The 24,991-nt window shown below is 42.4% G+C and overlaps 1 protein-coding gene across 1 annotated transcript; it reads right to left on the bottom strand.

Moving 5' to 3' along the window:
- Positions 1-114: 114 nt before the first annotated feature.
- Positions 115-3,034, bottom strand: LOC115667564 (metal transporter Nramp6.1-like). Its single transcript, XM_030589131.2, has 7 exons — positions 2,058-3,034; positions 1,869-1,938; positions 1,542-1,715; positions 1,346-1,450; positions 1,120-1,251; positions 924-1,019; positions 115-753 (listed from the first exon to the last, which is right to left on the bottom strand). Exons 1-7 carry the CDS (start codon positions 2,222-2,224, stop codon positions 415-417), a joined length of 1,083 nt encoding a protein of 360 aa, XP_030444991.2. The 5' UTR covers positions 2,225-3,034; the 3' UTR covers positions 115-414.
- Between the last annotated feature and the right edge of the window lie 21,957 nt (positions 3,035-24,991).

Below are 24,991 nucleotides of genomic sequence, written 5' to 3'. Positions count from 1 at the left end.
GAAATGGGGAGAGATGGCTAGAGCGAGTAGAAAGATGGATGAGGACACTATATAAGACGTGCACAGCAATAGGGGGAAAGAAGTCGATGGTGTTGGAACTACATGGTTCAAGGGAATCGCATGATTCTAGGTCAAACTTTCCGCCGCTGGGCCGAGCGGGGTAGTGAGATGGAAGACATGGCTCGTCGAGCTCACTTAAGGGATGCTGCCTAGGAACGTGGATAGAATATTTGTACGACTTTAATCAAGCAAAAACTACTACATTCCAATATTGCCTAATCACTTCACTACCATTAACAAGCGACAGGGAAAGCATAAAGACCCACTTAGATTACAGCAACTTATGACCTCATAGGTCATGACACGAGTCACTAACCAACATGGTCAATGCTGATGCTCCTCAATCACAACTTCCTATTCGGGCAGAGCGATATCGGCCAAATCTTCTCTGTATGGGATTTCATCTTCCTCCTCTCCTCCATCGGCACCCTTCAACCCGCTCTCTATGTGGCTCGATTCTGTTGGGTCGTGCTTGGTTGGCTCTATGAAAGTTACGACAGTGTCCCTCCGGCAGGTCAGATAGATTACCGCAAAGATATAGACTGCCATTAAGGGAAAAACAATGATCCCGACAAACATGTTCGCCACTCTTGGTACACTGTTGTGAATCAGCCAATTTACAAAACCAGTGCTCAGGTAATATATGTTGATGCCAATTATACCGAAGCCAAGCATCCACGAGATGACAATTATCTGCATGAAAATTTCTCATCAGTATCAGCGTTGTTTATGCTTTAAAGGTCGGCATTTCGGTCTTACAGTTCTTATTCATGAGGATGTGTTCACTAGGTGCACTTGCACACAATGCTACTGGACGTGCAAAACGAGTGGCAATCGCATTAAACTGGAAAATATCAACTTACAATGACGGAGTTCTTGTGTGGTCCCATCTTGGTCTTACTGCTACTAAACTTGAGGAGAGGGATGAGAGCGAATGGAAGTTCAAAAGAAAGAATCATCTGCTCAGTTCCAAATAAAAAGTTTCTGCGATCAGTGAAAATTGGAAGAAAAACATGGAGAGAGGCAGATTTCAGGGGTTAAGGTCGACTAGTTACGAACCGATGCAATGATAATGAGTTGCCCTGCACCAGAAGATCCGCCTATAATTGAGACAATAAGACTAGGCGTGATGGCGATGCACCTTGTCAACAAGTTCCTTGTCCACTTCTTCATCTTTAGGTCCAGAAATCCCTGAATGTGATGCATACCCCGTTGAATTAGCAAGCTTAGTTTGAAGTAAATAAAGATGAATGCAATATCGAGCATTTTTTTCCCCTGAAGAGACCTGCATTATGAATTGCCCTGCATAGGTGCCTGTGACGGCAGAACTCTGGCCGGACGCCAGCAGCGCGATGGCGTATATGGTCGAGCTTGATCTTCCCAACACATTCTGCATAGAATGACTTAAAGAATTTAAAGGGGAGAGTTTTGGCGATAGCAGCGAATCCTGTATTACAATAAATCACCAAATGATCATGCACCTTTAAGAGAAACGATGCAGAGTTAAGTGTGAGATCATTGCACATGTCGTTATTGCTATTGGACAGATTCTTGGCCGAGCAAACGGCGCCCGACACCGAGACAACTGCAACATTTATCAGAAAGGCTACTAGCAATGCGAAACCGCTTTCTATAAGGAAATATCTGCAGGCATCCTGCAAAGTCAACAGAGCATCGGTCATTGATTTTCATTTCCCGAAAATAACAACAAAAGACAAAAAGGAGCTCACATACATTGGCACTGTGGTACTTATATAAACAAGCATATGCAGATTCATGCAAATTGTTCCAGTGGATATCATGCTTACATTGATGCCACAGACAGATTTGGGTACTTTCCTGGACAACACCAATGCAGAATGGAGAAATAGGTTGTGCCTGGCAGGGACAAAGAAGAGGACCGGTCAGAAGAACTGATCCAAAGACACTACGAGAGCATGTCAAAGGTCTCTTAACGGTGAGAGTAGATATTTCTTATGAACAGGAAGAGAGCTCACGGCATGATGAGGGCACCCAGCAGAGCGATCGCATCGCCAGTGGCTCCTTGACCACTAAGCTTAGGGACAAACATGCCCATCAGGACATCAGATGCGGGAGGCTTCACATAACTCATTTCCCCCAAAAAACATGCTGCCATTATGAACACCAGCGCTGTTATCAGCATTTCCAGCTTCCTTACCTGCAACAATTTCACAAGAAACCAGAAAATTTTGAGCAACACTAGTCGTGCATTTCAGAGTTGAAGGCCAACTTAATCTTAAATAAGGCCCCCGACTCACCGTCAACCAAATCTTCGTGACCGATGTGGCAGTGCATCACACGAAAGATGCACTTGAGATGCATGGGCTCACTGGCCGGCAAAGATTTGGCCGACTAGTTAACTCAGAGCCTTATTTGAGACTAAGTTGGCAACTTCAGGGCTTTAATTGAGACAAAATCCCTTATGAGTCCTTTTTTGAGAAAACAGCCTCACTTTAGATCATCTAAAATTTCTATGGTACAGAACCATACCATAAAGAACCGAGGATATCAGTTTCTCACTCTTTACTTTGCTTGCACCAGAAAAAAAGACACTTCTCTGGACTTTGCCATGTAGTTTTATGACTCCCAGTCCCCACCAGATCAATATCAAGCAAAATTACGTATCAAGTGCTGGTTTCAGACAAGGAATTTCATCTTATACATAGCTTGTGTAAGAATTAGTTTAGACAATGTTAGTTAGATGCATGACTCGTCTCCTTTGAAAGTTTAGCCCTAGAATCAAGAATCAACTTTTTCAAATTCAAGAGGGTATCGTCACACATGGAATACGGCCCATGCAAACTAACAGTCACACAGATTTGAAGAACCAAATATACAAGAACGAATGACAGAATCAGGCAAGGAAGTGGCTCGGCAAACAAAAGGCAAGCAACAGCAATCTATAAAATAAAGAACATTCAGATGAACACAAACAAAAAAAATTACAAGCCTACCCCATATCTTTGTAGCCCAAGAAGCAGGAGGGTACTACTACCAGTGAGAAGAACCCCGACCCACAGAGGTATGTGGAACAGAATATTCAATGCAAAGGCTGTCCCAATAACTGCATATTGATGAAACTCACAAGATATCACTTGCTCTATCATTAGAGGAAATAAACAAGATTATAAATGATTAAAAAAACTGATGTCCTGATAAAGCATGCCTTCAGGTATATCTGCAGCAATCACAGCAACTTCAGCTAGCAGCCAGAGGCAATACTTCACCACGTCCGGATACTCAGCCTTACATAGTTCTGATAAGTGTTTCCCTGAAAAGATACAATTTAAATAACAAAACTGAAAAAAGCCATGTAACCTATGTCATCTTTATCTATGTGAAACTTGTGTTGTGTTTTTCTCTTTTACCAGTGCTCACACCCAGATTTGCAGCGAGTGACTGAATGATTAGAGCAAACACCAACCCAATTAGTATCACCCACAGAAGCTGCAATCAGAAAACGCAAGGATCAGTGCGAGACTTAATTCTCTCTCCCTCTGCTCCTCTTGCAATTTATATCAATTCTTCATTATAAATTGAGGAGTATAGTAGACCTACTAGAACTATTTTATCTACCTCATATCTATGGTTAGCCCCAGCTTGAAGATCTGTTTCCACTGTAGCACAAAAAACCATAGTTACATCTTTGTGAATTAAGAGGAAAAAAAGAACCAGTACTACATTATATTCAAACTTGATATTGACTCAAATAGTCGAAGCTCAATATGCGACTGGTGCTTGGTTAATAGGCTTCATTTTACAAGCTCGACTTAACTCGATGAAATATTCCACAATCTTGAGCTTGGTTCGAGCTGAAGTTCTGAAAGTATGATGAAATCCAAAAAGTATGTGCTTATATGGACACAAACGAAGATGTTCGACAACCCAATTAGTATCTCGAGCAGTCCGGTCAAGTATTTCGAATTCTCAACCTCGACCAATTCAACTTTTATCTCGTCGAACTAGAAAGGAATCGAGCCAAACCTGAGTAATTTGCAAGTCGAGCTCAAGTAATTTACGAGATACTTGACGGGAATTGCACCCTGAGCACTAACTTACTAACTTAATGGCTAATGTTGCCGAGCACATGCCAAGTCCTTACTAGCTAGACCAGTCAAAATGGGTATTAAAGTCATATATGGGTTACTTGAATTTTGAAAAGCCTACCTTAAATGGGTTTTAAAATATAAAGTTTAAAATAAATGGTCTAAATGGGTTGAGTTTAGAATCCATTTCCAACCCCTAGGCTCACAAACTCTCTCCCTCTTCAGCTTTATAAAAATATTTTAAAAAAATTGAAATAATAATTATCTTTTATTTTTATTTTTTTTTATTTTTTCCTTCTTCCTTGATCGATGGCCGGCCACGACGAGGGACAATTTCGCCGATCTGGCGAGGCTCGACTCATCGAAATCGGGAGAGCTTGAGCCTCGCCTGTGGCCGGTCGTCAGGCATGGCCGTGGTCGGCCATTGGCCGAAAATGAAGGAAAAGGAAAAAGAAAAAGAAAAAGAAAAAGAAAATAAAAATAATTAAGAAATCGATTTTTAAAAAAATAAAAAATATAAAAATGAGTGTACAAGGGAAAATAAAATCAGCTTTTTTATACCAAACGGAAGAAAATATTTTCTAGTTCATTTTCAGGTTTCCGCTAAACACCGGAAAATATTGTCATTTTCTTGGAAAATAACTTCATGGAAAATATTTTCTAGAAATGTCACATTTTCCACAAAACAAACGGAGCCTCAATTTTATTTTTTTTTTTATGAAAATTGTCCACTAGATTTGTATTGCACGGAAATAATTTAGCAATATAATTTTTTTAAAAAAAGCATAAGAAACAAGTTTTCCAAGATTGGATTAAATTTGTAAATGTTTTAGCAATATAGATCGGGTCGGCTATGGTTTGGATATGAGTAGGGTCAGGTATAGGTCGAGAAATTTACATTACGAATAAATGGGTGAATTTGGATCAAACCATTTATGATCCGACCTGACCCGATCCACCCGTTTAATAAGTCTGTTACTAGCTTTAATCAGCCTGTGTCCACAGCAAGCAAATGGAAAAATGGTTTTGTCTCCGTCCAATCAACAGCCAGTTTCACCGTTCAAAATTTGACACTTGATCTTAAGAAGCAGAGCTGGTGTTTTGAAATATATACTTTTTGCGGTTACATGCAAGTAGGGATAGAGATTTACAGTTTCCGGGGTCAAGGTAAGCAAGTGAGACGAGGAAGCCGGGGCCCACAAATGACATGAATTTTCTCCACCCGGGTTTCTGGTATTCACGACAAACAATAGAAACTCGCAGTCACTTTCTCAAAATTTTTCTTTCGACGTTTGTTAATGAGCACCTAAGTAGGACACTACAGCTCTTTGTATGGACAGCAAGAGAGCTATTAGAGAACGGCACCTGATGATGATGGTCAAGCTCCTCGTCATGATGATAATCCACGCTTTTGCTGTCGTCGGTTGCACGAGGCGGTGGCAGCGGCAAGGTGCTGCTCCCCTCCAAGTTGATAGCCACTATGCGGTTGCTGCCACCGCCGCTGCCGCCGCCGCCACAGCCGCCGCCGCTGCCGCTGCCGCCATGACCCCGCGACGACGGAACCGCATCACTGATCACTTGCTGGTCCCTCATCACTTGCATGCTCCTCTCTCTCTCTCTCTCTCTCTCTCTCTCTCTCTCTCTCTCTCTCTCTCTCTCTCTCTCTCTCTCTGGGTACGTCGTGCATATAAGAAAATTTACAATTAGGTGGAGTCTTCAATGAAGTTTATGGTGGCCGGAAGTGGTATTTATAGTGCATGGGAGCGTGAGAGTTCAAGCATTTAATACAAATTTGTCTGGACTCCCCAATTAGGACAGCTTAGGAGTCTCTCTGTTTTACGCACAAATGGTTTTAGTTCCCTTCTCTAACCTCTTCACACATACACCATGCCATGGAAAGTGAGAGGTCACGTCTTCCTGCTACAAAATGATTTTACAAAACACAAAACCCCTTTTCTTTCTTTATTCCCAAAATTCTATTGTGTTCACCCTTAAATTTTCATCACGAGTAAGCTTTTTCATTGTTTATTTTAAATTACAACGACAGCAAACCCGCAAAAAGAAAACCTAACGCTCCTCTTGTTTGCTCGTGTGTATCCGCCCAGTAGAATTCCATATCATATATATATATCGAAAATAGGAAACTCTTTCTCTAACTAGGAAATCACTTAAATTAAAAGATCTACTTAAACAAAGAAATTATTTGGATCAGATATTTTTTTTATTGACTTAAATTTGAAACATATTTTCAACTGTAATTAGTACCCTTCAGAAATGATTTTTAACCTAATGATGAGCCTGAACTCCCCCTATGAGAGCCATCATTTCAACCAGGGTGCCGAATGTAAATTAAACCCAAAAAAAGTTGGAAAGAAAGAGAACTCCTTTCCACTTTCACTATACAACGTCGAAAAGTAGAACAATTGGCATTCACAATGACAACTCATGAACAAACAGATTATAGTGAGCCACGTGCTTGACATTTACATGTTGGTCCGCTTGGAGAAAAGAACATTTATTCACATATTGTGCAAAACCTTTCGCTCCATGTAACCCTATACCCCTCTACCAGCTTTTTAAGTTGAGTTTCATCTTTCACTTAATTTTTATTTTAATTCTCTCTGCTCGGTTCCACAATCAATCCCATGAAACAACCACAATATGCACCACTTCCAATTGCTCCTTTTATTTATCACAAGGAGCAATTGTGATGTAGCGAAACCATGGCAATTAAAATTGGAAATGGCACAATATCCTAAAGTAGCCGTCTTTACTCAAGAGAGAATTGGGTATTTTTTTAATAGGATATCTCTTGCTGTGACCTTTTGAATTCTCAAAACTTCTGTCGCTCTATCCACACATGGGCAGAGAACCCATCCTCGTCTCGATTGTGCTAACGGAGGCTTCGAGAAAGTCAAAATAGGAGAGCACTAGTAAATTTTGATTTTATAATTGATGCATTCGAAAATTCGGTCAACTTTGCGTTGAATGTTATTCTCCGAGATACATGAACAGAGTTTTGCTCACGCGACACTTGGTTATCACGTTAGTGCATAAAGTACCAAAAAATTGAATTTTTGATGCGTGAGTTGACTGAAATTGAACTTCAAAGAAAAATTCAATAGAGATTATGGATCACTCAGACATCCTTGATAAGTTTTGCAGGAATTATAGGATCCTATTCAGTCAAATGCCTAGTGACAAACTCGGATGCTTCTCAACATCCTTTGCTTTTGTTTTTGTATATGATTGGAAAATAGTATACCCAACTTAGATGTTTAAATTCATTGTTTATGTAGAACATTACTTGAAGAATAGATCACTAATACCCAATTTTTGTTTTTGACTATTGGTAATTCATATCCTGATACGTAGATCAACACCGCGACGAGTATAAAATTAATTACATAAAAATTTGTTCATAAATTTAGCAACTGCATTTTTGGACTATTTTTGTAGGATTTTCAGCATTTATCGGTGAGATGAGATTCAATTTGACCTTTAGCCGCAGATTGCAATTTGGAGAATGTTACCTTGTTCTTATGCAGAGTCTTTCATTTTTATTTTGACCAAATTTTCCATGGCGTTGCCACGTCACTTGTCGCACATAGGGGAGGCGACACGTGTGACCCTAACCTTAAACTGGTGAAATCGCACAAGATGTCTCAAAATCTCAGAGGATGCGTCCAAAATTATGCAATGCGAGTTTCAAGATTTTTTGTATGGATGTATTGTTACTGTTTAAGCTTTGCCTTTGTGAGATTTTATGGGACAACTGTCAACTGTTCTAAAAGTTTAAGCTGTTAGATGAAGGCGTGATTTAATATTTAATTACTCTAATACTCCCCCTCACGCTTAGTCTGGTCTTTTTGCCTAGTACTAAGCGTGGACATATTTAATTAGGGAGGCAAATGGGGCTTGGAAAGACAAAAATCCTTAGAACTTCGTGAAGAGGTGGACCTAGAAATTGCGGAAGTTGAACGACTTCTCAGAGAATACAAAAGATAAAAAGACAGAGACAGTTTGGACAATTCCGATGATGACAACACAAAAGAATCAATCCACAAGTGTGACACGTGAAACGCATATGAAGAAATTGATCATTGTCGGAAAATACTGTAGCAAAAAGACTATAGCAATACACTATTTACTACTGTTCACTGCACTATAGCAGTCACTGTTCACTATTATTCACCACTGTTCATCATTGTTCATTACTGTAGAAAAAATGGAAGAATGTTCGGCCAGAAGCATTTTATGAATATGTAAGTCGTCTGTTAGTTAGAAAGGTCCATAAAGTAAATATTAGTGGCCATAAAAGTCCATGTATAATTACGGGAGTCGTAAAATTATTGGTGACCTCTGCTTCACCAATAATTAGCGTCGCTTGTTTTCCTTTAGGCCTATATAAGGCCATACTTGTAATGCTGAAAGGCAAGAGCCGCTCCCCAGAAAAGCCTTGAGAAATAAAACTTGTGTACATTATAAATCCGTAAATCTCCACTTCTGCCTTTCTGCCTTGTATGCTTCTTTGAACAAACGTATGAGTACTGATTAGTCATGGTAGTATGCTCTGCACTTGCCATGATATGAATCTTGTGCATCAGAATTCTGCTACTATAAAGCAATTTTAAGGTGCGAATCAAAATTCGAAGGGGGCTTAGTAGCTAAAAGGCAGTCCCTTTAATATAGGCCTGGAGAGCCATTTGCGTGTGGATAGCATGTTTGCCACGAGCCTTATCTTCGTTTTCCCTGATTTGCATTTTAGTACCCCTTTACTTGGTAATGAAACCTCATAAAGAAATTCAATTTTAGAAACATTTGAAGTACGAAGATCTAAAAGGGCAGTAATCGCAACTGGTGGACTGGAATTAGTAGAATCACTAATGATGGAACAAGTCTACCTTTTCTACCTGGTAATTCATCTAAAAACAAACAGGTATGTTGAATAGAGCGCTGGCTCTGATACCAAGTAAAGGGGTACTAAAATGCAAATCAGAGAAAACGAAGATAAGGCTCGTGGCAGGTATGCTATCCTACACACAAATAGCTCTCCAAGCCTCTATAAAAGAGACTGCCTTTTAACCACCAAGCCCCCCCTCGGATTTTGATTCACACCTTAGAAATGCTTTATAGTAGCATAATTCTGATCCACAAGTTCCATATCATTGCAATAGTAGACCATACTACCAGGACTAGTCAACACTCATACGTTTGTTTAAAGGATCATACCAGGCAGAAAGGCAGAAGTGGAGATTTAGAGATTCATAATGCACACAAGTTTTATTTCTGCTCTGATACTAGGTAAAGGGGTACTAAGATGCAAATCAGGGAAAACGAAGACAATGCTCGTGGTAAATATACTATCCCACACACAAACAGCTCTTCAGGCCTCTATAAAAGGGACTGCCTTTTAGCCACCAAGCCCCCTTTTGAATTTTGATGCACACTTTAGAACCGCTTTATAGCATAGGTTCCATATCATGGCAAGTGCAGAGCATACTACCAGGACTAATCAGCACTCATACGTTTATTTAAAGAATTATACCAGGCAGAAAGGCAGAAGTGGAGATTTAGGGATTCATAATGCACATAAGTTTTATTTCTCAAGACTTTTCTAGGGAGCGGCTCTTGCCTTTTAGCATTACAAGCATGGTCTTATATAGGCCTAAAGGAAAACAAGCGATAAACGGCTAATTATTGGTGAAGTAGAGGTCACCAATAATTTTACAACGACTCCCATAATTATACATGGATTTTTATGGCCACTAATCTTTACTTTGTGAACCTTTCTAACTGACAAACGACTTACATATTCATAAGTGCTTTTAGCCGAACATTCTTCCATTTTTCTATGGTAATGAACAAGGTGAATAGTAGTGAATAGTGACTTTTACAGTGCAGTGAAGTGCAGTGAATAGTAGTGAACAATGTATTGCTACAGTGTTTTCCGATAATGATCAATTTCTTCAGACGCGTTTCACGTGTCATACTTACGGATTGGTTCTTCTGTGTTGTCATTATTGGAACCGTCCGAACTATCTCTGTCTTGTTATCTTCTGTATTCTCTAAAGAGTTGTTAAACTTCCGTAATTTCTAGTGCCACCTCTTCACGAAGTTCTAAGGATTTTTTTTCTTTTCTGTGGAGACTCATAGGAAGTAGATGGAATGTCCGCAAAACTCGAGGCAACATCAGCGGACCATGATGGAACTTCTGGCTGGGATAGGTTCCCTAATTGCAGTGACGAACTGTTTTTGTCAAGACCTAGACTGAGGGCAAGTTGTAGCTCGCTGTAATCATATAGGTCTTGAGATAATGGTCCTCCCTATGGATCCTGTGGTTAAGGGGCTTCGGATGAGGATGAGGATGTAGCAGCGTCCATATCAGCTTGTATATCTATGTCATAATATTGCCCAAGCACTACATCAATCAATGTTTGATACTTATGATTAGCGGGATGATCCTAAGATGCGCTGCTAGAACCTGTTGGCCATACCTCTAGTGGTATCACTTGGTTGTATTGGCATAGAAGTCTCTGGAGCTCTCTATATTCTTGAGGGACGTTGACACCTATTTTAATTTGCCCAAAAATTAATTGCACAAAATTTAGGAGTTAATTTTCTTTAATTCCTAAAACAACAAATATTTCTATTTAAATGCATTGCATATAGAAATTAGGCATTTGTATTAATAAGGTCTATTATAATATTTTTTTAAAAAAAAATTCAAAATTTAAAAAAAAAACCGAGTTGGGCCAGGTCGGGGCCGGATCGACCCGGCCCTTTTCCTTTTTTCTTTTTTCCCCCGCGCGGGCCCAGCCCGCCTTTCTTTTTTCTTTTTCCCTCGCGCGGGCTCAGCTTTGCCTTTCTTTTTTTCTTTTTCCCCGCGGGGGCTGGGCCTGGCCCGGCCCAGCTCCCTTCTCTTCCTCTCTGCCCCCACGCCGACCTGTCTCTTTCTCTCCCCTGTTCGCCCCTGTTTCTGACCGTCCAGAGCGATGAACGGCCGAGCGCCCCCACGCCATCTCCATCAGGTCAGAAGTTCGCCAAGGAAGCATGCCAATGGGACTGGCCATTAAGGCCAGTCCTGTCCTCCCCATTTCCCGGCCATCTCTCTCTCCTTCTCCCCCCTGTTTTTCGAATGTCAGAGCAGCCCCTGCACCGGCCTAAATGGCCACAAAAGTCTTGGATAAGCATAGGCCGGTGCAGGCCATTAATGAAGGAGATGAGATCAGAGATAGTGAGCTGGTCGTCGCCTATAAAAATCGGCGAGAGAGACAGAGAGAGGGTCGGCCATTAGAGAGAGAAACACAGAGAGAGAAAAAACAGAGAAACAAAGAGAGTTCGAGAGAAAAGAGAGAGAAAAAAGTCAGTTGGGAGTGTTTATAGGTAACCAAGGACCGCTAGAAGCTTCGCCGTCGCCTGCAGAGCAGCCGGAAAGCCACCCCGAAGCAGCCTCGATCAGTGAGCCTTCCCCCCGGTCCCGAAGCCCTTTTTTTGCCCTGTTTTTGGCGTCCGGTTTGGCCGGGACTCGCGCCGGCCGTTTCGCGCGAATCCCGGCCCATACCATCGTTCCTCACATCCCGTGTGTCGTCACCAAAGGTAAGCTAGGCCGCCGGAGCCCACCAGGTCGTCGGAACAGGTCGAAATCTCCCGTTTTTGTCTCTGCACGCTAGGTGTTCGACGAAATGTCTCAATGAGGCCAGTTTTGATTCGGTCGCCGGCCGGCGAGTAGGCGATTGGACGGCGACCTAGGCGGGTGGCGAAGCCAGGTGGTGATCGCATGGGGCCGGATTTAGGACGGCGCCAGTCTGGGTCGACTGGCGGAATGCCAATTTTGGCTCCGCCGGCGCCCCCACGTGTTTGTACACGCGGAATTGACCCAACTCGGATCAGCAAATCCGACCCGGGTCAATGCCTCGGGTCGGATCCATTGACCTAGGTCGGATTCGACCGACCTGGATCAACTAACCCTACCCGGGTAAACGCCCTGGGTCGGATCCGTCGACCCGACCCAACCCGATTTTTATATTATATTATTTTTTATATTATATTATTTTTTATATATTTTTAAAAAAAAAATATATTTTTTTCCTTATTTACTTCTTATTATTTTTTTAAATTTTTTTTAAAAAAAATTTTTAAATTTTTTTTCTTCTCTAAATTATGTGATATATCTGAATGTTTTAATTTATTGTTGTATTATTATGCATGTTGTTATAATTGCATAAATTGCCATATTTAAATTAGATAAACCTATAGGGTTATACGGTAGTACTTTGCTTGTTTTCTTACTACCGTTTTAGTATTATCATTATGCATATTTTTAATTAGACTGTAATTGCATGATTTGTTTTGTTTTGGTTGTTGTCCGTATTAGTTAGGGCTAGAACCTTAGGCTGCATATCTATTTTGACTTCTAATCGTTTATGATTATGCACTCGCTTGATCACCTCACATGTTAGGAGAAAGGTCCTAAAATCAATTCAAATTGCCTGACAAATGTTTTCAAAAAAAATGAATAGGGTAAAAAGGTACCGAAAGGGCATTAGTTATCAAACTAGTGTAACCAAGTCCCCGAACTCATTTAATCTATGGTTCATAGGAATAGGGTGATTCTCCCATCACCTTATTTGGGTTTCTAATCGACCCACCCCAAATCGATTAGTGGCGACTCCTTGATATAAACCACTTGCAGGTTAAAAACCTAAACCCTAAGTCGCGATATGGTATGGGCTTGGGAGAGCCCGAGTTAAGTCCCGAACCTAGACTTAGCATGTACCAGGCGAGACCCCCTTTTTTGCATGTTGATAAAAAACGGAGGTCAGTCGCGACAGACTGGCGACTCCGCTGGGGACATCATTTTTTTTAAAGTGGACTTAAGCCAAAATTTTTTTTATCCTGTTCAAAATAATTTTTGTTTGGCAGCGAGGACTCCAGGTATGATCCTGACATTAAGGTGTTATTTGTTCTTGCAGGTTCAAATTGATTGTTTATGAATTGTTGTGCATGCTTTAATGATTTAGCACTACACTGTTGCACACACAACCACGCTGTCGGACCTAGGCTGCGATAGGGCATTTTAGGATGGTGTTAAGAAAGATACGACCTCGAACGCGAGCCCGCGATGTAGAGGTTGCCTTTCTTTTCCCCGAAATTTATTTCAAAAAAATCGTAAAGAAATATCTTTAGCCGCTATTCGCGTGACTATAAGATATTCCTTTCGATTTGGCCGAGGTTAAAAAGACTTGACACCAACGAGAGACTGCGACGGTCAGGCACCCTTTTAACTTCATTTTACTGAGCCAGTCTAGATAGAAATTGAACCTCACTCCTCATGTACATGTTGTTGTGATTGCCATGATTCAAGGAAAGGTATATATTCTATCCGTTCTCATTTTATTATGCAGTCTACTTATTCATTTGATTTGTTACTGATCGGCCACCCGTTGATTGCATTCTATATACGATGGGAAGAGCTGATGTCCAATTCGTCCCCACTCCTAAGAAAGAGCTTCTGGCATGATGGGACCGACTCGATCAGAATGGCCAACAGTTTGTCAAAGCAAGAATTGATCGCCTACTTCCACCGCTCAAAATCAATATCCATTCTGGCATGATGCAGGCATTAGCATATTTCTGGTGCTCACAGACGTCCACTTTCATATTTGGTAAGTTTGAAATGACCCCGGCTCTGGAAGAATATAGTGTTGTCATTGAAAAGCCTTTGGGATCTGAGCTCATCAAACCACTTTTGGGTGTGTCCCCTCTACCCGAATTATCCCAGTTTTTGCAAACCGAGAGCAATACCGTGAAAAGAGTCGTTAAAGCTCATTGTAATGCATGCCCCTGGTTTTTCTTAAATGAATGCTTTGAAAGTCAACCCATGAGCCAAAAATCTAAGATTTTTATCCTTGCTTTTATCGGGTGTGTCATTTTTCCTCATCGCAAAAATTCGATAAACCCTTCGATTGCGTATGTGGCCAAACAAATTTGCATCGGCTTGAGTTATGTTAATTCAGTTCTGGCAGAAACATTTTTGTCTCTTAACCGTTTTAAACAAAATGATGAGAAAATCATGCGGGCCGCCCCAGAAATTTTGCAAATCTGGTTTTTATCCCATTTGAGAGGATTTGGACACCTCATGCAGCTTTTTGAAATCGATAACCTTATACATCCAATACAAAGATTTGAGGTCTTAAAAAGTAATTTCCCTGATAAGGATTACTCTACCTGGATAAACTTTTTGAAAGACCCCGATCCCAAAGCATTCTTATGGCACGCTAAATGGTTCCATGAGGGTCAGGCTTGGTATGCTCACAGGTTTCACAACCCTGTTCCACTGCTTTGTTTATCTGGCACCACTTCGTACTACCTTTACCTGGTAGCCCGCCAGTACAGGGCCCTTCAGGAGATCCCGCCGCCTCTCAAGACAGACTTGTTTCGAGTTTGATTCACTCGTTGGAACTACAATTATGTTGGCGAAATTCGTGCCATCCAGGGGGTGTGGACTGAATGTCAGCTTGAGAACATTCTTGTGCCTAGACTATTGAAAGGGCAAGAAAAGGTCCACCATGCCTCTCTATTCTACATTTTACATCACCAAATCCCGGCAGCTCTACAGCTAAAGGTCCAAGATGTAACCAACAAGCCTAGTCGCCAAACACGGATTGACCATCTCGAAAGGACTGTGGGGACGAGGGATACGCTTATTGCGGAGCTTGTCTGTGAAAATAAGCGACTCCGAGAGACTGTGGCTTCCCCATCATTTATAGAATGAGTATCCAGGAAGGGCACCATTTTGTTAAAAGCCTCAGTCTTTTATATTTCCTAGTATTTATGTTTAGGGGTTTTGGTTTTCTTCTTTAAAAGTGTTTATGGGTTGTACTAATGTTAATAAAACTCAGACCACTTTTTGTTATATAAATATTATGTTTTGCGCTTTAATGACACCACCGTGGCCTTCGGCCCAGTGGTATCCGAGGATGAGCGGAAAATGGTCTAAGGCGACCGGGGTTCGAACCTCGGGGACGCCGTTTGTAATGTTAATATTAATAAAAACCTTTTTTTCTTTTTTTCTTTGCAAATAAAGAAAATATGTAATAATATTATGACCTGGTCATGAAATGATTCTTTATTAGGCATTATACTCATTCATTTCAACGTTTTCACAGGTAGTTACAAAAATGGTCGAAGAAAACGTCCGCCTCAATAACATAGAAAACGAAATGAAGATGGTTTTCAATGCACTTGAAAACCTCACTAAGCAAATAGAATCCATCAATGGCAAGCTCACGCCCATGCCTGCAGCAATCGAGGTGGTGTTACCACCACCGTCTACTGAAAAAGACAAAGCCTCCGCCAGCGACAATAGAATGCCCCTACTAGAGGACGATCCGCTTCCACTTGCCGTCAGGAAGACTGAACTTGAAGCTACACCGATGACAGAACATGACAAACGCCTTGCAAAGGTCGAGGAAATGCTGAAACAGCTACAAGGCCTGCAACATGCTGTTCCACTTGACCTGTCTATATACAAACGGGTCAAAGTACCAGAAAAGTTCAAGATGCCAGAATTCGAGAAATATGATGGCACCTCATGTCCCAGACACCATTTGCACATGTATCATGTGCGGATGACCCAGTACGTTGATAATAAACCCCTCATGATTCAGACCTTTTAAGCAAGTTTGACGGGGCCAGCTTTGACATAGTATATGTCAAAAGATATGGATGCTTTTAAATTTTGGGATGATGTTGCTGATGCATTCCTCAAGCAGTATCAATTCAACCTCGACGTCACCTTTTCTCATGACGACCTTGAACGCACTGAGAAGAAGAAGAGTGAGTCCTTCAAAGAGTATGCCACTAGATGGAGGAATTTGGCCTCCCAGGTTACTCCAGAACTTACTGATCATGAACAAATGAAGTTGTTCATTAAGTCTCTTTCGTATGAATATAGACACTGCCTGGTTGGTGCCATTGCTGAATCCCTTAATCGCCTTGTTCCTGTGGGCGAACGAATTGAAATGGGATTGCGTGACGGGTGGTTCACAGACTCCACTTCCACAAGCAAGAGACTCAACACGAGAAAGGAGAAGGAGTCCCTGACGGATGGGAACATTGCATACACCATCCTCCCCGGACAGTCCAGGTGAGCAGTGAGCAACAACCGACCTTAAGTCGCCAGCCTCTGAAGCGATATAAGAAAAGGCAATTCACTCCGCTGCCTGGATCCCTTTCTCAAGTCCTAGCCATACTCCGAAAGAAAAACCTGCTTTCTACCGAGCCGAAACGGCCCAACTCAGAAAACTTTTCGAATTACGATCCATCAAAGAAATGTGACTATCACATGGGCGAGGTAGGATATTCGACGGACGACTGCTATACCCTCAAATACCGAGTCCAAAACTTGCTCAATACCAAAGCTTTTTCGTTTCAGACATCCAAGCCAAATGTCCAAAACAACCCGCTACCCGAACATGAAAGCAGAATTAATTCCATATTCACTTTCGACGCTGGTCGAATCAAGAGTGAGAGGGTATACACTGTTGACATTTATAACGCTCTAGTGAAAGCAGGGTACTATCCAACTGGTGAAGTACTGCGTTTGTCCCTAATGAAAGAAAGGGTTGCCAGCATGGCGAAAGCAGGTTTGATTGTGTATGCCGACCACACCGGCATAGTGGCCACCCTTTCTGAGGTTATCATCGACTGGGACGAAAAACTCTCAGCATTGAATGCCGAAACAAGTGAATCCATCCCCACACTTATGAACGAACCTTTGTCTGATAACCCAGACGAGGAGGAGGAACTGACAATTGAGGTACCCCTAACCGAGGAGCACATAGTGATCGAGATACCTCAGCCTTACTAGTACAAGAATGACAAAGCAGTCCCATGATCCTACAAACTGGATGTTGACCTAATCACCAGATCAGGACGAACGTATGCCCAAGCTGACGCGCAGCCTCCAAAGCCTGTTACTGACGAAGAAGCCAAAGAATTCATGGCCATCGTCAAAGCCAGTGAATACAATATGGTGGATCAGCTACGCAAGTTGCCCGCCCAGATTTCTTTGTTAGAGCTACTTCAAACGTCCGTGAAGCATCAGAAATCTCTGATGAAAGTACTCAGTGAAGTAAACGTCCCGGAGACAATTGAGCATGACAAGTTAGAAGCATTTGTGGGGTCCATTCTTTTGAAGGACTAGATAACATTCTCGGAAGATGATTTTCCCACCGAAGGTAGGGGGCATACCAAGGGTCTCTACATCTCCGTTAAATGTAGAAACTCCCACGTGGCTCGAGTTCTGATAGACAATGGGTCTGCATTGAATATCTGCCCGTTGGCAACATTGCGCTGTCTCAATGTAGACACGTCTAAGCTCCGTGACTCCAAAACATCCGTTCGAGCATTTGACGGGATGAAGAAAGACACTGTGGGTGAGATCGACCTTGATGTCCAGATTGGCCCAACCGTGTTCAGCATTCTGTTTCAAGTAATGGACATCCTCACTGCGTTTAGCTTTCTGCTGGGCCGTCCCTGGATTCACTCTGCTAGAGCAGTACCTTCAAGCCTTCACCAAAGCGTGAAGTTTGTAGCCCAAGGGAAACTGATCACAGTCCTTGGAGAAGAAGACCATCGAATCTATCAAGAAACTGCCATCCCGTATGTCGAACCAAGTGGCAAGGTGGAATCTAGTTATCAATCCATCGAGCTCGTGTCAACCGTGCACGGATATCGAGGAACTTCTCCCTTCGTCCTTGATATGTCAAAAGCCTCAATCATGGTATGGAAGGTTATGGTTGGGAATGGCTTCACCCCAGGTCAAGGACTCGACAGAGGAGGCCGGGGCATCCGAGAGCCTATCCAGGACGCCAGGAATCACCGTACCGCTAGTCTAGGGTATCGCGGAGGAAACCCACAGGCCAACAAGGGGCACGAGAGGGGTCGAGCTGGCTTGCTACTCCCCCATATCCGGGAGACTTTCTCGTCACCTGCTAAATTGTTGCAGGAAAAAAATTTATCTTAACCTCTCAAGACAATCTGATGATGGGTTCAAGCATCTTGCCGAATGTTCAAGTCACCCGAGCTCCTCAATGCTTCCTGTAAATGTTGCTGACGATCGACAGGAAAACTTAGACAAGCTACCGATTGAGAAAGATTGTGGACGAGAAGAAACGTTGGATAGTGTGGTCACCCTATTTGACGACATCTTCATAGGAGCCATACACGAAGACTCGACCTCAGAAATGAGTGCAAACCCGCCTGATTTGTTTACACGTTTGCAGTATCAGTTAGGTGAGCTACGAGATTTGCTTACATCCTTAATGGATACCATTGGCCAAATCTCGGACGTGTCACTGCCATTTCCCGATCAAGAGCAGGTGACCCAAGTAAATCGTCCCGAAGAAAACCTGCCGTCGGGAGTCCTTCTCGACATGACTTGGCGAGATGTCCAACTCTTACAGTGGCATGGCAATGTACGACGATACTCGCCGGTTCCTAAACCCATGGATGTGATATTCCCTATCCTTTTGCAGAAGGGGCTGATCACAAGGAGGCCAAAACACCCTACTCTTGAGTACTTCATTAACTATGTTCCCTCCAGATCTTGTGACTATCATTCGGGAGAGGTCGGGCACTCGCTGGATGATTGCGATGCTCTGAAGAATAGAATTCAAGACCTACTGGACGCCAGGGCATTCACTTTTCGTGTCCCATGGCTGTGTCATGGTAAAGATGACCTCTTGGTGGTACCTAGCATTCGTGCCGCTGCCCCTAAGCTTTCTGATAAAGCACGTAAGGGGAAAGCAATTATGGATACCCTGGGCGAGCCTAGTGGTAAGTTCGACTATTACGTCGATTACCAGATGCCATCAAGTTTTTATGAAGACCAGCAGAATAGCATTCCTAGTGGATGGGACGACATGGAAAAGCTGACACCAGTAAAGAGAGGAGCCGATGAGCTGGATTCCTGGAACGATAATTTTGAAGGTTTCTTCGTCGGTACAATAGACGAAGGATCGGTGGAGGGAATGGGCGCAAGCCCGCTTGAGTGGAATTCCTCTCCTCTCTTCTGCATGAATCCTTGGAAAATGGGCTATCCTTGTATTTTGCTTTTTATCGTCATTTCTATTGGAAAAAATGTCTTTTTGAACTCTCCCTCTTTTGAGGTTGTAAATCCATGTATTGTAAATAAATAATGTTTTGAGGGCATGAGGTAGTATACCAAACCGGCCCATTGATGATATCCAGCCACGAAAAGGAAAGTATTATGAAGCCCGGGCTATCTCATGCTTCCTCGTTTCTAAAAATTTTCGAAAATCAAAGACATTTTACTATTTCTTCAAAAAAAATGTTTTAAGAGGAAAAGAACAATGAAAAAAGTCCATATCCCCATTTATTTTTCTGATCAATTTACCCTGTGTTCCAGGCATAATCTTGCGACTTGCGAGGGAGTTAGTACGGTCCAGCCTGATGATGTAGATACTGACAGCAGCGATTTTGACGATTCAAGTGATGACCCCGCTGAAATCCTAAGAAATTAGGAGCAATATGAACAAATCAAGCCCCTTACAACCGAAGATACTGTTACCATCAATTTGGGTGGTACTCAAGATCCAAAAGAAGTAAGATTGGGGCTAACCTTCCCGAAGAGAAAGCCATACGTTTGATCGCTCTCCTAAAAGATTATCAAGACATCTTCGCATGGTCTTATTCTGATATGCCAGGACTAGACCCTCGGATTGTCGAGCACAGTTTGCCTACCAATCCCGACATGCCTCCCAAAAAGCAAAGGTTATGAAGGACCAAACCTGAGCTGTTGAAAAAAATCGAAGAAGAGGTGATGAAGCATTTGAAAGTAGGGTTCATCGAGGTTCCGCAATACCCTGATTGGGTAGCAAACATCGTGCCAGTGAAGAAGACGGATGGTCGAATTCGAGTTTGTGTTGATTACCGCGACTTGAACAAGGCCAGTCTAAAGGACGACTTTCCGCTCCCCCACATAGATGTCCTTGTGGATAGCACTGCTGGATTCGAATTATTTTCTTTCATGGATGGATTCTCCGGGTACAATCAGATAAGGATGAACGATGAAGACAAGGAGAAGACGGCATTCATCACTCCATGGGGGACCTTTCACTACAAGGTTATGCCTTTCAGTTTGAAGAATGCCGGGGCAACATACCAACGTGATTTGGTCACTCTCTTTCATGACCTGATGCACAAAGAAATTGAAGTTTATGTCGATGACATGATTGCCAAGACCAGATACAGAGAGGATCACATTGAAGCCTTGAAGAAGCTATTCAGCAGGTTGCGCAAGTTCAAATTACGCTTGAACCCTGCGAAGTGCGTGTTCGGGGCGACCTCTGGTAAGTTACTCGGATTCATCGTGAGTAGCAAGGGGATTGAGGTCGACCCCTCGAAAGTCAAAGCAATATGTGAATTGCAACCCCCGTCCACAGTGAGGGAGGTCAGAAGCCTTTTGGGAAGGTTGAACTACATTGCTCGGTTCATCTCCCAACTCTCTGAGACTGCACGGCCTTTCTTCAAACTTCTCAGGAAAGACGCTCAGATCAACTGGGATGAAGATTGTCGAGAAGCATTTGAAAAGCTGAAGCAATATTTGATGAGTCCCCCGGTACTAGTTCCACCAGTCCCAGGGCACCCTCTAACTCTCTATTTAACGATTCACAGTGAATCGTTAGGAGCCCTATTGGCCTAGAGCCACCCCGACGATGGAAAAGAACGAGCCATCTATTATCTGAGTAAGAAATTCACCATCTCGGAACATAATTATTCCGAATCAGAAAAAACATATGTCGCATTGGTGTGGGTGTTGCATAGGCTCCGATAATATACTTTGCACCACCAAATGTTCCTCGTAACTAAAAACCCTATCCGGTATTTGCTTAACCGACCGGCATTAGTGAGAAAATTAGCTAAATGGCAAATTCTAATTTCAGAATTTGACATCCAAACATCATCACAGAAATCAGTGAAAAGTCGAGTGATCGCTGATATGCTAGCTGAATACCCTGGGGAAACACATGAGGATGATCTTCCAGATGATTGCATTTTATCAACGGAGGAACACACATGGGCTATGTTCTTCGATGGAGCAGTAAACCTGTCTGGCTCTGGCACCGGGGCAGTCTTGATATCCTTAGATGGGCAGCATTATCCTGTGGCCGCGAAATTGGTGTTTCCTTGCACCAATAATATAGCCGAGTATGAAGCATGTATTCTCGGTCTACAAGCAGCAATTGATATGAAAATAGCCAAACCGAAAGTGTTCGGTGATTCTGCCTTAATCATACTCTAGACTGTGGGTGAATGGAAGACTAGGGATACTAAACTAGTACCTTATCATGACTATCTGAAAGAATTGGTAACAGAATTCAACGAGATCTCGTTTGACTACCTATCTAGATCTCATAACCAATTTGCCGATGCATTGGCTACACTATCATCCATGTTGCAGGTTACCAATGGTTTGGAAATAGAGCCTCTGAAGATTGAAGTTCTGACCAGACCGGCCCATTACATGACTGTGACTGCGGAACTCGATGATAAACCATGGTATTACGATATCATGAACTACATCAAGGAGCAGCAGTTCCCTGAAGGGATTAGCTCTGCAGACAGAAGGTACATAATGAAGATGGCAACGAAGTTCTTCGTCAATGGTGAGAACTTGTACAAGAGGTCCTATGACTCTATTTTGCTAAGATGCGTGGATGCAACCGAAGTAACGCGAATTATGCAGGAATTGCATGAAGGAGCATGTGGTCCACACATGAATGGACACATATTGGCTAGGAAAATAACAAGATTAGGTTATTACTGGTTTTCCTTAGAAAGTGATTGCATCCGACACGTTCGAAATTGTTACCGTTGTCAGATCCATGGAAACAAGATAAATGCCCCACCGACTGAATTACACCAGTTGTCAGAGTTATGGCCATTTTCAATGTGGGGCATGGATGTGATCGGCCCAATTAATCCGAAAGCATCAAATGGACATCACTTCATCTTAGTTGCAATTGATTATTTTTCCAAGTGGATCGAGGTCATGTCATATACCAATGTCACTGCTCGGAATGTGATGAAATTCATCAGGCGAGATATAATCGCCCGTTATGGCGTCCCTGAAGCCATCATTACAGATAACAAGACAAATCTGAATAACAAGTTTGTTGATGATTTATTCAGTGAATTCAAAATCCGTCATTTGAATTCGTCTCCTTACCGTCCCCAAATGAACGGAGTTGTTGAGGTTGCCAAAAAAAACATCAAGAAGATCTTAGCCAAAACTGCTGAGAACTACCGAAATTGGCATGAAAGATTACCTTTTGCATTAATGGCATACCGAACATCAATTCGGACATCTACCGGGGCAATCCCTTTTTCCTTGGTGTATGGCATGGAAGCAGTCCTGCCTGTTGAGGTAGAAATCCCCTCGCTGCGGGTATTGTCCCAAGTGAAATTGTCTGATGCAGAGTGGAAGCAGCAAAGACTAGAGCAGCTTAATATGATTGATGAAAAGCGGCTAAAGGCTCTTTGTCATGGGCAATGCTATCAACAGAGGGTAGCTAGATCATTCAACCGAAAGGTGCGCCCAAGACACTTCGATGCAGGCGATCTTGTCCTGAGAAAGGTGCTACCACTACCCCTGAGCTTGGAGGTAAGTTCACTCCAAACTATAAGGGTCCCTATGTCGTGAAAAAGACATTCCCTGGAGTGGCTTTGATTCTGGCCGAGATGGATGGACGTCAATTCTCCAACCCAGTCAACTCTGATGCTGTGGAGAAATACTATCCTTGAAATGACTTCTATGTTCCAATTGATAACAAAGGAATTGGCAGAAAAGTTATTGATAAGGACACTCCCGGTGGCAAGTCTAACCGGAAAGGATTTCGCACATGACAAAATGGCGTCAAGGCCGATCCTGACAACCACGGAAGTCTCAATGGTAGTCATGCCCATATCCGTCAAAGACCTTTAAAGCAGAAATTAGCTTTGTTGTGAAGATCCCCATGCAAGCAATTGCACATGCCTGTGCATGTCAGGAATCATATGATTCCCGAGAAACTCCCCGACGTACCGGAGCCGTATTGACATAACATGTGTCAAGAATAGGACTTTCTAATTGGGAGTACCCTTAGCTATAGAGGATTTCATTTGAGCTTCAAGACCAATCATGAAAGGAGTTTTGAAAGAAAAAACTATGCTAACTTCGAAGGCAAAATGGAAGAAGGGTAAATTGTATCGTTCTCAATTTACCCTCAATCATCTCATTTCTAACATAAGCTCATGTTATTGTCAGAAGGGAATTATCAACATCCGAGAAAACTCAAGGAGTTGTCAATTTAATCTCGAATGAAGGGAATCACGAAGGGTAATGTTGTATCGTTCCCAATTCCTGTCCCTCAAAGAGCCGTTCATTAACACGGTCTTTCTTATTACCTTGCAGGTTTGCCTTACTATTACAGCATAGGTAAGTATCTCTTTCCCTAAAAACTTTTCTCATAAGAGTACAAAGAAACAAAGAAAAAGGAAACATTTAAAGCAAATGGATACTCTTTTCTTCCTCAAGTGCATCACGTGGAAAGGAATTTTGCATGGTAATTTTACCTGTTTAATTCACCAATTCCCTGTGAAAATTTTGACAATTCGACGAATGGTGTCGAACTGCTCCGATGTATTGAACGAGATGTGTCAGGATGATGAGAGGCAATCCTTAGTCTATACACATTCTCACGTACCAAACCCTAGCAAGATGAGCGAAAAGGTTCCATTTCTGCAAGGTAAAGGGATTTCTCACATAAGGTACGGTAGCCAAAATGATGAGAGGCAGTTCATTTCTCTGCCCCATACACTACCATTAATCCTTTGCTTGACCATTTTTGAGCCCATATACTCGGAGGTTCCTTTTAAATTACCCTTGTCAAGAACCACCCCACACTGGGGTAACTTGAGGTAAATCGGCATTACAGGGAGAATTCAAATTCAGAGGGAGCAAGAAGAGCGTCCTTCCCTTTCGATCACCGCCCCCGTGGCTTCGGCCTCGTCGTCTTCACAAATCCGGAGGTCCTCGACAGGGTCCTCCAAGACAAGCACACCATCGACGGCCGGACGGTTGAGGCTAAGAGAGCTTTGTCAAGAAAAGAGCAGCAAACTAACTAGAGCCTGTCCAAAATACCAACATATCATTGATAACAGTGATGTTCTTATCTAGGAGCTGAACAAGATAAGAAGGATGATGAGTTTGTAATATCTAAAATTTTCTATGATCATCAGCCGCAACAGCTCGCACAAGGTGAAAAAGATGAATAGAAATTTTCTTGCTCTCACTTGCATTAATCTTTGAGTGTTATTATTACAGATGAACTCTCACGATAATTTAAGTGTCCTAGGATGACGAAGAGCAGTTTTTCTTTTATCCCATACACTTATATCCCTTGCTAGCCCAATTGAGCAGGCGACTTCATTTCGTACGAACCCAGTTGGTGATCATCCCCCACGCCAGGGCAAGGCAAAAGTCACCACAGTTTGAGCATCATGGTCCAAAATACTGAATGAAGATGAAGACTCCAAGAGCCTAATAATATTGTTCTGTTCAAACTTGTTTAGGCTAGTCCTGACAACACCAAAAGAACAGCAAAAAAAAAAAAGCTAGGGGCATAAAAAATAGTGTGCCTGGTAAAAACAAGGCCGATGCCCATGAAGGAGAAGAAGAAAAATGATGAAAAAGAGAAAGAGAAAGGAGTCCCTAATTTCTGGGTAACTGCTATGAAAAATAATGAAGTTTTAGCTGAGGAGATCTCTGAGCGTGATGAAGGCGCTCTCAAATA

Source organism: Syzygium oleosum, unplaced genomic scaffold, assembly GCF_021117445.2.
Source record: "Syzygium oleosum isolate NSW1041296 unplaced genomic scaffold, Sole_v2.1 Sole_v2.02, whole genome shotgun sequence".
Lineage (NCBI taxonomy): Eukaryota > Viridiplantae > Streptophyta > Magnoliopsida > Myrtales > Myrtaceae > Syzygium > Syzygium oleosum.
Note: the sequence above shows the minus strand (reverse complement) of the source record. Positions and strands in the feature narration are given on the sequence as shown.

Excerpts from the sequence above, each read along its gene's own strand:
- LOC115667564 (XM_030589131.2), bottom strand. The coding sequence starts at position 2,224 with ATGCTGATAACAGCGCTGGTGTTCATAATGGCAGCATGTTTTTTGGGG. Across the intron at positions 1,939-2,057 it reads CTGGGTGCCCTCATCATGCC|GCACAACCTATTTCTCCATT; the intron begins GTGAGCTCTCTT and ends TGTCCCTGCCAG. Across the intron at positions 1,252-1,345 it reads CAGGGCAATTCATAATGCAG|GGATTTCTGGACCTAAAGAT; the intron begins GTCTCTTCAGGG and ends CATCACATTCAG.